At 42.3% G+C, this 14,483-nt stretch overlaps 1 protein-coding gene across 2 annotated transcripts in view; it reads left to right on the forward strand.

Moving 5' to 3' along the window:
* Window positions 1–14,483, forward strand: part of LOC132818650 (torsin-1A-interacting protein 2-like) — a 30,159-nt gene that overhangs the window by 12,181 nt on the left and 3,495 nt on the right. For both annotated transcript variants that reach the window (XM_060829663.1, XM_060829664.1), the window contains one exon: window positions 7,455–7,517. In XM_060829663.1, the coding sequence (XP_060685646.1) occupies window positions 7,455–7,517 (63 nt within the window). The remainder of the gene's footprint in view (window positions 1–7,454; window positions 7,518–14,483) is intronic.

The following is a 14,483-nucleotide window of genomic DNA, read 5'->3' on the forward strand; positions in this document are numbered from 1 at the left end:
TTCCTTTATTGGTCAAGAGTATTGAGTACAATTGTTGGGAGGTTATGTTGTGACTGTACAGGACATTGGTTAGGCCAATTTTGGAATATTGTGTGCAATTCTGATCTTCCTATCGGAAAGATGTTGTGAAACTTGAAAGAGTTCAGAAAAGATGACAAAGATGTTACCAGGGTTAGAGGATTTGAGCTATAGGGAAAGGCTGAACAGGCTGGGGTTGTTTTCCCTGGAACGTCGGAGGCTGAGGGGTGACCTTATAGAAGTTAATAAAATCATGAGGGGCACGGATAGGGTAAATAGGCAAAGTTTCTTCCCTGGGTGGGTGAGTCCAGAACTAGAGGGTATAGGTTTAGGATGAAAGGGAAAAGATATAAAAGACACCTAAGGGACAACGTTTTCATGTTGATACATGTATGGAATGAGCTGCCAGAGGAAGTGGTGGAGACTGGTACAATTGTAACATTTAAAAGGCATCTGGATGGTTATTTGAATAGGAAGGGTTTGGAGGGATATGGGCCAAGTGCTGGGAGGTGAGACTAGATTGGTTTGGGATATCTGGTCGGCATGGACGAGTTGGACCGAAGGGTCTGTTTCTGTGCTGTACATCTCTTTGACTCTAATGACCTAGCCTCAACAGCCATCTGTGGTATAGACAGATTCATTACCTTCTGAGAGAAGGAATTCCTCCTTCTCTCTGCCCTAAATGGGCAACCCCTTATTCTGAGATTGCTCACTCTAGTCATAGACTTTACTCAAGGGGAAATAACCTCTCTGTATCTACCTTGTCAAGTTCCCTAAGAATCTTAAATGTATCAAGAAGGACACTTTTCATTCTTCTGAACTCCAATCAGTACAGGCCCAACCTACTCAATCTCTCCTCATAAGATTGTCCCACCATATCTGGGATAAACCTAGTGAATCCGCAGTAGATTATCCCGAATACCAGTATGTTTTCCCTTAAATAAGGGGACCAAAATTGTTCACAGTATTCCAGCTGTGTTGTGACTAGTGCCTTTTATAATTTTAGCAAGGCCTCCCTGTTTTTTTAATTTAATCCACTTGTTTTGAAATAATGGCGAAAATTTCATTTGTATTTCCTATTACTTGATGAGTTTGTGTGTTAGCTTTTTGTGATTCATGCATGAAGACTTATAATCCTGATTTGCTGTAGCTATCTGCAGATCTCTATTTAAATAATATTCAGTTCCTCCACTCTCCTCACGTTCTTTACATGATATTCCATCTGTCAAGTTTTGCCCACTCACTTAAACCTATCTCCCTCTGCAGCCAATATGTGTCATCCTGAACACTTGGCTTTCACTTCCTTCTTCCAAGTCATTAATATATAAAAATACATATTGATTGCTGTGTCACTCAACGTTTTACAGATTGCCAACCTGAAAATGTGACCCTTATCCAACCTCTGTCTTCTGTTAGTTAGCCAATCCTCCATCTATGCTATTCTGACTAATGCAGTCTTAAGATGTGGAAATCACTACTGGGCCAGCATTTATTGTCCATCGCTAGTTGTCTTTGAGAAGGTTCTGGTAAGTTGCCTTCTTGAACCATTGTAGTTCTTGTCTTATAGGTAGATCCGCAATGCTGTTTGGGAAGATTCCTATGATTCTGACCCAATGACATTGAAGGAACGGCAATAGATTTCCAAGTCAGGATGTTGAGTGACGGAGGGAATTGGTAGATGGCAGTGTTCCTGTGTGTCTTGCTGTCTTTCTGTGGTTGTGATCGTGGGTTTGGAAGATGCTATCGAAGGAGCTACAGTGCATTTTGAAGATGGTACACACTGCTGCTTCTTAAACATCAGTGGTGAAGGAAGTGGATGTTTGTGGATGTGGTACCAATCAAATGGATTGCTAGGTTTCAGGGTTCATCTTCTCGAATATTGGTGGAACTATAATTATCCAGGCAGCTGGGAAGTATTCAACCACACTACTGACTTGTGCCTGCTGGAAAGGCTTTGAGGCACAAGGAGATGAGTTACTTAATGCAGAAATCCGAGCCTCTGACCTGCTATAGTAGCTATTCTATGTATATAGATAGTGCTGTTCAATTTCTGTTTAATGGTAATATCCAGGATGTTAACTGCAGGGGATTCAGTGATGATAATAGCATTGGCCATAAGGTGTTTTGGTCAGTTTTCTCTTGTTGGAGGTGGTCATTGCTTGGATTTTAAATGGCATGAATGTTACTTGCCACTTTTCAGCCCAAGCCTGAATATTGTCCCAGTCTTGCTGCATTTGACATGGACTATTTCAGTTACCTGAGCAATCACAAATGGTGTTGCAATCATCAGCAAACATTCCCGCTTCTGACCTTATGATGGAGGTCATTGATCAAGCTGAAGATGGGCCTCAAACGCTATCCTGAAGCTGAGATGACAGTCCTCCAATGAACACAGTCATCTTCATATATGATAAGTATGACTCCAACTAGTGGAGAGTTTTCCCCATTGATACTCATTGATTCCAGTTTAGCGTAGACTTCTTTGACGCCACATTCGGTCAAGTGCAGCTTTGATGTCAGGGACAGTTATTCTCACCTCTCTTCACATTTGGAATTCAGCTGACTTGTCTATTTGAACCAAGACTGGGGAAGATACCAAACGAGTATTCTGCATCAGTATTTACTGTGGAAAAGGATATGGAAGATATAGAATGTAGGGAAATAGATGGTAACATCTTGTAAAATGTCCATATTACAGAGGAGGAAGTGTTGGATGTCTTGAAACGCATGAAGGTGGATAAATCCCCAGGATCTGATCAGATGCCCTAGAACTCTGTGGGAGGCAAGGGAAGTGATTGCTGGGCCCCTTGTTGAGATATTTGTAACTTCGATAGACACAGGTGAGGTGCCGAAAGACTGGAGGTTGGCTAACGTGGTGCCACTATTTAAGGAAGGTGGTAAGGACAAGCCAGGGAACTGTAGACTAGTGAACTTGACATCGATGGTGTGCAAGGTGTGGGAGGGAATCCTGAGGACAGGATGTACGTATTTGGAAAGGCAAAGGCTGATTAGGGATAGTCAACATGACTTTGTGCGTGGGAAATCTTGTCTCACAAACTTGATTGAGTTTTTTTGAAGAAGTAACAAAGAGGATTGATGAGGGCAGAGCGGTAGATGTGATCTATATGGACTTCAGTAAGGCGTTCAACAGGGGTCCCCATGGGAGACTGGTTAGCAAGTTTAGCTCTCATGGAATACAGGGAGAACTAGCCATTTGGATACCAAACTAGCTCAAAGGTAGAAGACAGAGGGTGGTGGTGGAGAGTTGTTTTTCAGACTGGAGGCCTGTAATCAATGGAGCGCCATAAAGATCAGTGCTGGGTCCACTTCTTTTCACCATTTATATAAATGATTTACGTGTGAGCATAAGAGGTATAGTTAGTAAGTTTGCAGATGACACCAAAATTGGAGGTATAGTGGACAGCGGAGAAGGTTACCTCAGATTACAACGGGGTCTTAATCAGATGGGCCAATGGGCTGAGAAGTGGCAGATGGAGTTTAATTCAGATAAATGTGAGGTGCTGCATTTTGGGAAAGCAAATCTTAGCAGGACTTATACACTTAATGGTAAAGTCCTAGGGAGTGTTGCTGAACAAAGAAACCTTGGAGTGCAGGTTCACAGCTCCTTGAAAGTCTCAGGTAGATAGGATTGTAAAGGAGGCAATTGGTATGCTTTCCTTTATTGGTCAGAGTATTGAGAACAGGGGTTGGGAGGTCATATTGCGGCTGTACAGAACATTGGATAGGCCACTGTTGGAATATTGCATGCAATTCTGGACTCCTTCCTATTGGAAAGATGTTGTGAAACTTGAAAGGGTTCAGAAAAGATTTACAAGGACGTTTCCAGGGTTGAAGGATTTGTACTATAGGGAGAGGCTGAACAGGCTGTGGCTGTTTTCCCTGGAGCGCCGGAGGCGGAATGGTGACCTTATAGAGGTTTACAAAATCATGAGGGGCATGGATAGGGTAAATAGGCAAAGTCTTTTTGCTGTGGTGAGGGAGTTCAGAACTAGAGGTCATTGGTTTAGGATGAGAGGGGAAAGATATAAAAGAGACCTAAGGGGCAACGTTTTCACACAGAGCGTGGTGCGTTTATGAAATGAGCTGCCAGAGGGAGTGGTGGAGGCTGGTATAATTGCGACATTTAATAGGCATTTGGATGGGTATATGAATAGGAAGGGTTTGGAGGGATATGGGCTGGGTGCTGGCAGATGGGACTAGATTGGGTTGGACGAATTGGACTAAAGGGTCTGTTTCCATGTTGTACATCTCTAAGACTCTATAACTCTAGGTCAGGAGCTGAGTGACCCTGGCAGAGGTTGGGCGTTAATGAGCAGGTTATTAATGAACAAGGGATGATTGGTAGCACTGTTGATGGCACCTTCCAACACTTTACTGATGATGGAGAGTAGACAGATATGGCTGTAATTGGCCAGGTTGGAATTGCCCTGCTTTTTGTGTACAGGTCATATGTGGGCAATTTTCCACATGGTTAGGTGGATGCTAATGTTGTAACTGTATTGGAACAGCTTAGCTAGAGTTGTGAAAGGTGTGTAACACAACTTTTCAACACTATTGCCAGAATGTTGTCAGGGCCCATTGCCTTTGCAGTATTCGTTGCCTCCAAATGGTATCATGTCGAGTGAATCAAATCAGTTGTAGACTAACACCTGTGACACTGGGGACCACTGGAGCAGGCTGAGATGGATCATCTACTTTGCATGTCTAGTTGAAGATTGTTGTGAATGCTTCAGCCTTATAATTTGCACTGATGTGTTGGACTCTTCTCTCTCTCTCACACACACACACACACACCTCCTCTCTCTCCCCCCCCGCCCCCCCCCCCAACCCCCCACCCCCCCCCCCCCGCCCAGTAATGAATTGTTTCATTGTCCACCACCATTCACGACTATATGTTGCAAGGCTGCAGAGTTTAGATCAGATCTGTAGGTTGTGGAATCACTTAACTCAGTGTGTCATTTGCTGGTTGTGTTGTTTGGCACACAATTAGTGCTGTTGTGTAGCTTCACTAGGTCGAGCCAGTGCTGTTCCTGCCCTCCTGCACTTTCCTTGTTTGAACCAGGATTCATTACCTGGCTTGAGAGTAATGGTAAAATGGGGCATATGCTGGACCATGAGGTTGCAGATCGTGTCGGAGTGTGATTCTGCTGCTGCTGACGATCCACAGTGCCTCATGGGTGTCCTATTTTGATTTGCAAGAACTGTTCAAAATCCATCCCATTTAACTCTGTGATAGTGCCATTTGTAAGCTATTCCCAGTGATGGGGTTTGGGGGGGGGGGTGGGTGGGGGGGTGGGGGGGGGCGGTGGTGGATCATAACAAACAGAAACCAAGGAACAACAGAAGGCTGCTTATCTCTTTAAGTCTGCTTCACCATTCAGTAAGATTGTAAACTTTCTCTGAATTGCTTCCAATATGTTAATATCCTTTCCATAAATGCAGTGACAATACTGTATATAGTACTGCAGATGCAATTGCACAAATTCTCTGTATTATTGAAGCATTACCTCCTTACTCTTGCATTCAGTTCCCCTCACAATAAACCATTACATTTTATTGTCTTTCCTAATTACTTTCTGTACCTTCATAGTAAACTTGTGTGATTCATGCCAGAGGGGATCCTGATCTCTCTCCATGTCAAAGCTCTGCAACCTCTCGCCATTTGAATAATATGCTTCTTCTTTGTGCTTAAATTCACAATTTTGCACTTGGCCAATTTATACTGCATTTGTCGGACGTTTGCTCACGCATCTAATCTATCTACGTTCATTATTAGGCTATGTCCTCTTCTCAACTCACTTTCTACTTATCTTTGTGCCATTCTTTCGTCCTTTCATCCAAATCATTACATAAATTGTTAAGAGTTGAAGTCCCAGCACTAATCTCTGCAACACACCACTTATGTTATTCTGCAAGCCTGTAACAGACCCATTTCTTCTTATTTTCTGCTTCCTGTTAGCCAGACATTCTGGTGATCTTGCCAAAAGTCATGTCCAATATCGTGAGCTTTTATTTTTTGTCATAACTTTTGATGTGGTATCTTACCAAATGCCTTCTGGAAATCCAAATACAATACATCCATTGATTTCCCCTATATTCACAATGCATTACTTTCTCAAAGAACTCCAATAAGTTAGTTCAACATGATTTCCATTAACAAATCCCTGCCTGATTACCTTGAACTGATCCAAGTGCCCTGTTATAACATCTTTAAAAGTTTCGAATGTTTTCTCTATGACACGTATTGAGCTAACTGATCTGTAGTTTCCTGCTAATATTTTGTTAAATTAACAAAGGCATTCCACTATTCTTCCTTAGTTTTCTTTCCTTCCTAAATGTCACATACCCTTCGATATTCAGGTACCAATCTGGGCATCCTGCAGCCACATCTCCGTTATGGCCACTAGATCATACTTATTTTTCTTAATTTGTACGACTAGTTCATCTGTTTTGTTTTGAATGTTATGTATACTCAAATGAAGTCCCTTAAGTTTTGTCATCTTATCATTTTTGTAGCCTATTGTATTATTTGTTGATTTACTCTTACATCTGCGTTCTCTCCTTTCTTGTCCTTGCCTGTTTATTGTTTCCCTCATTAACCCCTTCCTGTGTTGCATTTTCCCCATTCTGGTTTACTGCAACTGCTCAGATTTGGGCCATTGGCCCCACAAGGACTGTTTGGTGATCATTCTTACCAATCCGTCATGTATACATCGGTAGTAGGCAGAGGTCAAGGATGTTTTGCCCTCCTGTTGGTTCCCTTACCACCTACCGCAATCCCAGTCCAGCAAGTATGTCCTTTAGGACTCTGTTGGCTTGATCAGTACCATTCCCTGTCCACTGCCCCACCAAGAGTACATTCTGTACCTTTGCCACCCACAATGCATCCTGCAAGTGGTGTTCAACATAGAAGAGTACTGAATTACAAAATATTAAACTGGGACAGTGAGATTAAAAAGGTGTATAGCACCTTACATGATTTCAGGCCATCACAACATTCTACCACCTGATCAGCACTATATTGGCACTGTTGGTTGGAGGTTGTACTATTGCTCAGGGCAAAGGAATTATTTATCCAGAGGGTGAGCTATGAGATGTTGAGGACAATTTTCCATTATTGAATGTTTCTTAATGTACATGCGCTAAGCGGAATGATTTGCATTTACTGAATAAGTGAGAATTAGGGGTTATTCTCTGCCTATGCATTATGTGTGATAGTTTTCATTTTATCTAAATGACCAACATTCCAACTAGCTGAATGAAATTTCTGATCCTGTGTTCATCATTCAGCAGACTGGATTATATTTGCTGACTGAATTTAAACCTGTATTGATGTTAGTGTGGTGGTAATGACATTTCACAAAGGTTAGGTTTATTTTTTAATTTATTAGTCTTGGTTTGTTTCAACCCAACAGTATTGCCTCACCGTGAACCTTTGCCCAGGAAAGGAGAAAGGAACAGAAGACCTGCCGGAAAAGGTACAAACCAAACATGGCTTAAAATTTAAACCAAAAGGATTGCGGATGCTGTGAATCTGAAACAGAAATGGAAATTGCTGGAAAAGCTCAGCATGTCTGGAGGCATCTGTGAAGTGAAATCAGAGTTAACATTTCCAAATCCAAAACATTAATTCTGATTTCTCGTCACAAATGCTGCCTGACCTGCTCAGCTTTTCCAGCAATTTCTACTTTTGTTGTTGGTGCTTAAAATTTATCCAGTTGCTTTTAATCAACTTTATGCCAAAGGGAAATTTTATAAATGATGCAGGTATAAACCAACTGGCGGCAACTCAAACTTTCTGAGCTCTTGGAATTCACAGAGGAGAGTAATATGTTGAGCCCCCCCAAAACTGTGTATTGGAAAGTGGGAGTCTGGTGTCATACCTCACTTGGCTAGTGTGCTGGAAGTCAAGCCATGCTTTTCTTAGGGTTGTCACAAAGGTTAAGGGCAGACACGAAAAGAATTCTGAAGGGTCACTGGCACCGAAACATTAACTCTGCTTTCTCTCCATGGATGCTGCCAGACCTGCTGAGTGGTTCCAGCAATTTCTGTTTTCGTTTCTGATTTCCAGTGTGCATAATTCTTTCAGGCTTCTTTTGACAAAGACAACATTGAGAGAGAAAAACTGGAAAGGCAGTCCAATGGTCTTTGTCCAAAGGGTTCGCTGAGATTATCCTTTTGGCTTGCTGCTTGTCAATCCCATCCTCTCTAAGTGTTTTTCACTTACTTGCAGAGACACCTGGTTCACAATTTATAAGGTCTTTGACTTTTTGGTTAAAATCAACAGCTTACAGCCATTGGTGAGGGAAGCTAAACTGGCTTTCTTCACATTTTAGTTCTTTTTACTGCAGAGGCAAAGATAGTACCTTTATGACTGGAGGTCTGAAGGCTTCTCCCTGTCCTGTTCACACCCACAAGCTGTTCAGCCATTTGGAATCCAATCACATCATGTTGGCAGGCAGAAAGCTTCAGTCATCGATATCTGGTCATCACTCTTCAAATCAATCAACTACATGTTAATGACCAAATTTCATTTTGTATAGACTCCCTGGCTTCAGCTGATTTGCAGCTAAATGTGTCCCACTGGTTGAACAAACAACGGTGTAAACAGCACTTACAATGAGTGCTGGAAGCCTGTTTTTAAAAAAGTGCAGCAATTTCTTCCACAGTCCCTGGTGTTTAAAACAGTCCTTTTCTCACTTCAGCTCTTAATTAGAAATACAGAAAAGTAAAAAGATGCAGTCTGTTCACTGGGTGTCTTGCATGCAAATATAAAGAGATGTGAAAGTTGTTAGAGCAAACTTGATTAAGTGTGAATCCAATTTTACTTAGTTGGCCACTACCTTTGGCATCATGCAATGGCTAAAGGAGTTTTGTTTGATCCAACATTCTAGTTCTGTTTCAAAACACCTTCAAATGTTCTTTTCTAAAAGACCCGGAGCATACTAAACCATTCTGTACTAGATTAAGATCTACACCATTTCCATTATCAAATGTTTAACAATTCCAATGTATGCATCTCTTAAATGAGGGCTTCCCAAAGTAGGGATCAGGACCCCAAATTTTGGCAGCAGTGGTCATGTGGATGTTTGCCCCCCACCACCCACCTCTCAGATTGTCACTCCCAAACTCTCCATTCCCCTTAAGCTTTCTCATTTTTCTCTCTCCAGAACCCCACCTCCTTTCTCCTCTCCCATTGCACATACATACACACCTTCTCCCTAATCTCAGCTCTCATTAGGGCATGATGACAATCTTCAAGCTCAAAGTGGAGTCATGCTCAAAGTGGAGTCATGATGGGGAAATGTTTAGAAAGTTCTGTTGTCAGAGTTATACTTTCCTGCAGCTTTAATGTGTGAAAGTACAGAGTTTGTTTTTTGATGGAGTAAGAAAGAAAATGTAGCCACAGTAGATATGCCGAACAGGGGATTCAGTGAAAGAATCGAGAAGCAAGGAACATAAAGGTCATGCAAACCACCCTGCCATTTGGCTAAAGAGGGAAGCATTGACGCAATAAGGCACAGTTAAGTTGTAGAGGTACACATCTAGGAACAAGCATAATGTGATATTGAGTGTAAAATACTTGGGCAAAGACAGGACAGACACCTTTGTATTGGCTTCATCCCAATTCTGCCAAAAATTATCTTATTGGTGGTTAGTTCTTAGACATGAAACCAGTTGTGGAGAGTTGTCATTTGTATTCAATATTACTCAGGGTAATTTCCTTTTGAGAGCAATATGAGGCACATGATTGCTTTCAGATAGTGATTTGTACTAATGTATTTAATAAATTGTGATTGCATCATGTGTATTTAGAGTATCGTTTACTATCATGTCCACAGAGACTGTTTTGACACATGTAGAAATTGCCCTAACTATTGACGATGGAGCTGTGCATTAATATTCTAGTTGGGGGCTAATGTTGAAATGGTGTTTAATCAGTGATACTGTGTATTAGCATATAATTCTGTCAGTAGGATTTTAAATACAAAAGAATGAAAGATAACAAAGCAAGCAGGTGTTGGGAATTAATTAGTTGTATTAAAATGTATACAGTATGCCCTTAACAGTCTTTGCATTCAAATATTTAATTGATTGCACAGGTAATTTAAAACACTTGTGCAGTGGCAGTTTCTGTACTTGGGGCGCTCAGTGGTTAGCACAGAGCCAGAGACCCCAGGTCTGATTCCAGCCTCTCACGTCTATCTATGTGCAGGTTGCACATTCTCCTGGTGTCTGCGTGGGTTTCCTCCAGGTGCTCCAGTTTCCTCACACAGTCCAAAGATGTGCAAGTTTGGTGGCTTGGCCGTGCTAAATTGCCAGTTGTGTCCGGGGATGTGCTGGCTATGTGGATTAGCCATGGATGATATAAGGTTACAGGGATAGGGTAGGGGGTTGGTCTGGATAGGATACTCTTCAGAAGGTGTGGATTCAATGGACTGAATAGCCAGCTAGCATATTGTAGGGAATCTATGATTCTGGACCAGGAGACCCTGCTTCAAGTCTCACCTGTTCCAGAGGTGTTTCATAATATCTCTGAATAGGCTGATTAGAAAATAGTGAAATGTAAGCAGGTGGTGGATAATGATTGGAAGCTAACATTGGTGGGAGGGGAAAACAAATATTCAATCATGTGAGATAGTGCTTCTGGATATAGAAAGGGAAAAGAAACAGAACGTATGCAGCAAACAGGTTGCTCAAAAAATGAATGCAGGATGGTGCTGATGGACACATCTCTGAAATAGAAACTCAGAAAGTCAGACCAATGCTCTGGTTCAAATCCCACAGCAACAAATAGTGAAATTTGGGGAATTCATGGTGCACAGTTGGTTAAGCTACATCTCTGACTAGAAAGTGCTGAATTCTGTACAGCTCTGCAACTATTTGCTGCTTACTGTAGTATTCCACAACTGTTTTGCTGCTATTCCAGTCAGCTGACCAGCTGCTTCTTGAAGACTGAGGCCTAGAAGGAAAGAAAAAGCCTGAACATCTGGTAAGCCCCCCCAACTCCCCCACCCCTTGCTTCCCTGCCTGCTGCCTTCGGCTGAAGCTATCCCTGCCTGCAGCTTTTTACAAACTTGCTGATGTTGCTGCTGTTTCTCACTTTTTGTTCTGAACTGACTGGTTGCTGCACAGAGTTGAGGCCGAGGAGGAGGAGGAGAAGCTGAATATTGGCTGGGCCCTCTGCTTCTTCCTGCCTATTGACAGAATCATCTCCAGCTATAGACAATCTAATGCACCTGGTGACTGAGCTGTTTCTGCCATTAGTCTGCCAAACTGAGCTGTTTCTTCCACTGGTCTACCCAGCTGAACTACTTTGAAGAGACTGAGGTCTGGGATGGGTAAAAGCCTCAACACCAACTAAATGAAGGGAGATGAAACTTTTGTCTCTTAAAGGGACATTAACGTCAGTTCCTTGCATACCCTTGGGATCCTGTCTGTTCAAATCCCTGAGTGTTTTACAATCATTCTTCTCACACCGCTTTCTTTGTTCTACAAGTAGTGGACTCAACTTCTTTAGGAAAATTAAAATGGTGTCTACAACATGATCAATGGCAAGAAAATCTGCACAGGCTGTTACTTTCCTTCTTCTGCTGATTTTAGAAATGAACCTGGAGTGAAAATTTACATTCAACCTACTGTTAGCATAGGGAATGCATGAAAGCCACAGCCGGTATTGTCGGTCATGGCTGTCACTTGCCAGTGATCACTGTTACATGTAAGATTTATGGGACGACTGTGTTTTTCCTTGGTGGCAGTGCATTTGGCCATGGACAAGGAGCTAATGGTTGGCAGGACTTTTCACCCAACAGATCCTCTGAACACTGAAGCCCAGAGGGTCATCCTGTCCAATGCCCCATCCCTCATAACAGCAGTGTTCCTTGTCCCTGATCTGCAACAGTTGGGGAAGGATAGGCCAGGTGTACAGCTATTCCCTCGTGGCCTGGAGGAAGCCAGGTTTAAATATATTAGATGTCTGGCAGCGTCTGTGGCGGGAGAAACAGGGTTAATATTTTGAGTCTGGTATGACCTTTCTTCAGAATTGAAAGGCATGGTAAATGCTTCTGTTGTACTTTTGACAATGGCAGAGGAGGAACAAGGAGGCAGATGTAGAGGTTCAGTACAAAAGATAAAGGAGTTCTTAGTGTTGGTGAAAGAAAAAGAGATGCAAAATCAATGTGAATTACAATGTGAAAGAGAGATCCTCTCCACTATGAACAACTTAAATAAATGACAAACAAAAGAAGAATGGTGAGGGGTGTGCAGTGAAGAAACTAAGAAAAAATGGAGAACAGACATAATACAGCCAGTTTCTGAACTTACTGAATTCAATATTGAGACCTCAAGTTAGTTAAGTGCCGAAAACAGAACTCAACATATTGTTCCTTGAGCTGAAAGTGTGTTGCTGGAAAAGCGCAGCAGGGCAGGCAGCATCCGAGGAACAGGAGATTCGACGTTTCGGGCATAAGCCCTTCTTCATTCCTGAAGAAGGGCTTATGCCCGAAACGTCGAATCTCCTGTTCCTTGGATGCTGCCTGACCTGTGCTTTTCCAGCAACACATTTTCAGCTCTGATCTCCAGCATCTGCAGTCCTCACCTTTTCCTCGAAGATATTGTTCCTTGAGCTTGCATTGTGCCTCAGTGTGACATTGCAGCAAGCCTAGGATATAATTGTTAACATAAGAGAAGGTAGTCAATGAAATAGAGAGTAAATGGGAGATCAGGATCATTCCTGCAGATGAAGTGGAAGTGTTCTGGGAAGCAGTCACTCAATCTGCATTTGGTAAGGCAGTCAGCATTGAGCAGAATTATATTGTCTTGGTTTAAGGCTGTTAGGCTCTTTTCAATTGGTTCAATTTGGTTTTTGTTTTCACAAAGAGTAATAAAATGTGTATGTGGGTCTTGTGGCACAGTGGTAGTGTCCCTGGCCAGAAGGTCCATGTTCAAGTTCTACTTGCCATGGGGTGTCATGTCTGAACAGGTAGGTTTAAAACAATTATCAAAATATATTCAAAGAAAATCTAGCCAAGTGGAGAACTGAGTATTTGACTGGAGTAACAAGCTCTGGATGCGAACTGAAGAAGCTGTTCCAAAATTTATTGGTCTGTGTACGTGGTTCATAAATTAACTCCAACCACAATGAGAGGTCATGCATTTGTCGTGGCTAAACAAGACGAAAGAATATCTAATAAATAGAGTGGCAAAAAAGGATGGAGGAAGGGAAAGATCCTCAAGTGTACGCACACAGATGCCTGAAGAAAGCAGGATAGGTATATAAGCTGGTTAAGAACCCATGTGGGATACTCTCTGGTCACTGCATAATACAGGAAGGATGTGATGACTCACAAAAGGGGGCAGAGGCAATTTACAAGAATGTTTCCAGGAGTGGTGAATCTGAGTTGAGTTTGGGTAAGTTGGGGTCATCTTTGGAACAATGAATTTAAGTGTATGAAAATCGAGGCGCCTAAGTGAAGTTAAAACAAAGGACCCATTTTCCTGAAAGTCAGTACCTGAGGAAAATAGATTTGAAACACTTGACGGAAGTATTAAAGCAGTGTTGATTTTTGTTTCCCACCCAGAGGACGGTTGGGATTTAGAACTGATTGCTGGAAAAAAACATGGTAGAGGCAGAAACTCTCATCAAATTTAAAGTTACTTCGACTTCTACTTGAAGTGGCATAATTGAATGGTCCTATTGTGGAAAGTGGGACGAGGCTGGATAGTTCTTGTTCAGAAGGCACAGACACGATGCGTGAATAGTTTCCGTCTGCATCATAAACTTTCTACGTTCTATGCTGCATTATTGCGTAGGAAATTTCCTGCACTGGGTTTGCTCCAGAACTTACCAAATCCCAATCTGCTTGGAAAAGTTAGAGCTTTTTAAAAAAATTCTCATTGCTAAATTTTTAAGGTCTGATTGTCATTGGTTTGCAATTCTCCTGGTTCAAAATAGCACCGTTTTGAGAATCATTTGCAGCACCGAAAGTTTGTAATAACTTTAGTCCGTATTTGAGTGTATGGGTGTAGTTCAGTGCTCAGATACCACTTACAGTGAGCTCCTGCAATGGTGTCAGTACTCAAATGTCCCATGTTGTGGGATATTGGTTGTGATTTTGCTGCTGGCATATTCCACACATTGGTACTGATTTACTGAACGTAGTGCAAAGTGAAATTTCAATAACTGTAGGGGGCGGGCATGGTGGCACAGTGGTGAGCACTGCTGCTTCTCAGCACCAGGTTCAATTCCCGCCTCAGGCGACTGACGTGGAGTTTGCACAATCTCCCCGTGTCTGCGTGGGTTTCCTCCGGGTGCTCCCGTTTCCTCCCACAGTCCAAAAATGTGCAGGTTAGGTGAATTGGCCATGCTAAGTTACCCATAGTGTTAGGGGTAGGGGTAAATGTAGGGGAATGGGTCTGGATGGGTTGCGCATCAGTGGGTCGGT

The sequence above is a fragment of the Hemiscyllium ocellatum genome, chromosome 9 (assembly GCF_020745735.1).
Source record: "Hemiscyllium ocellatum isolate sHemOce1 chromosome 9, sHemOce1.pat.X.cur, whole genome shotgun sequence".
In the NCBI taxonomy this organism is placed as follows: domain Eukaryota; kingdom Metazoa; phylum Chordata; class Chondrichthyes; order Orectolobiformes; family Hemiscylliidae; genus Hemiscyllium; species Hemiscyllium ocellatum.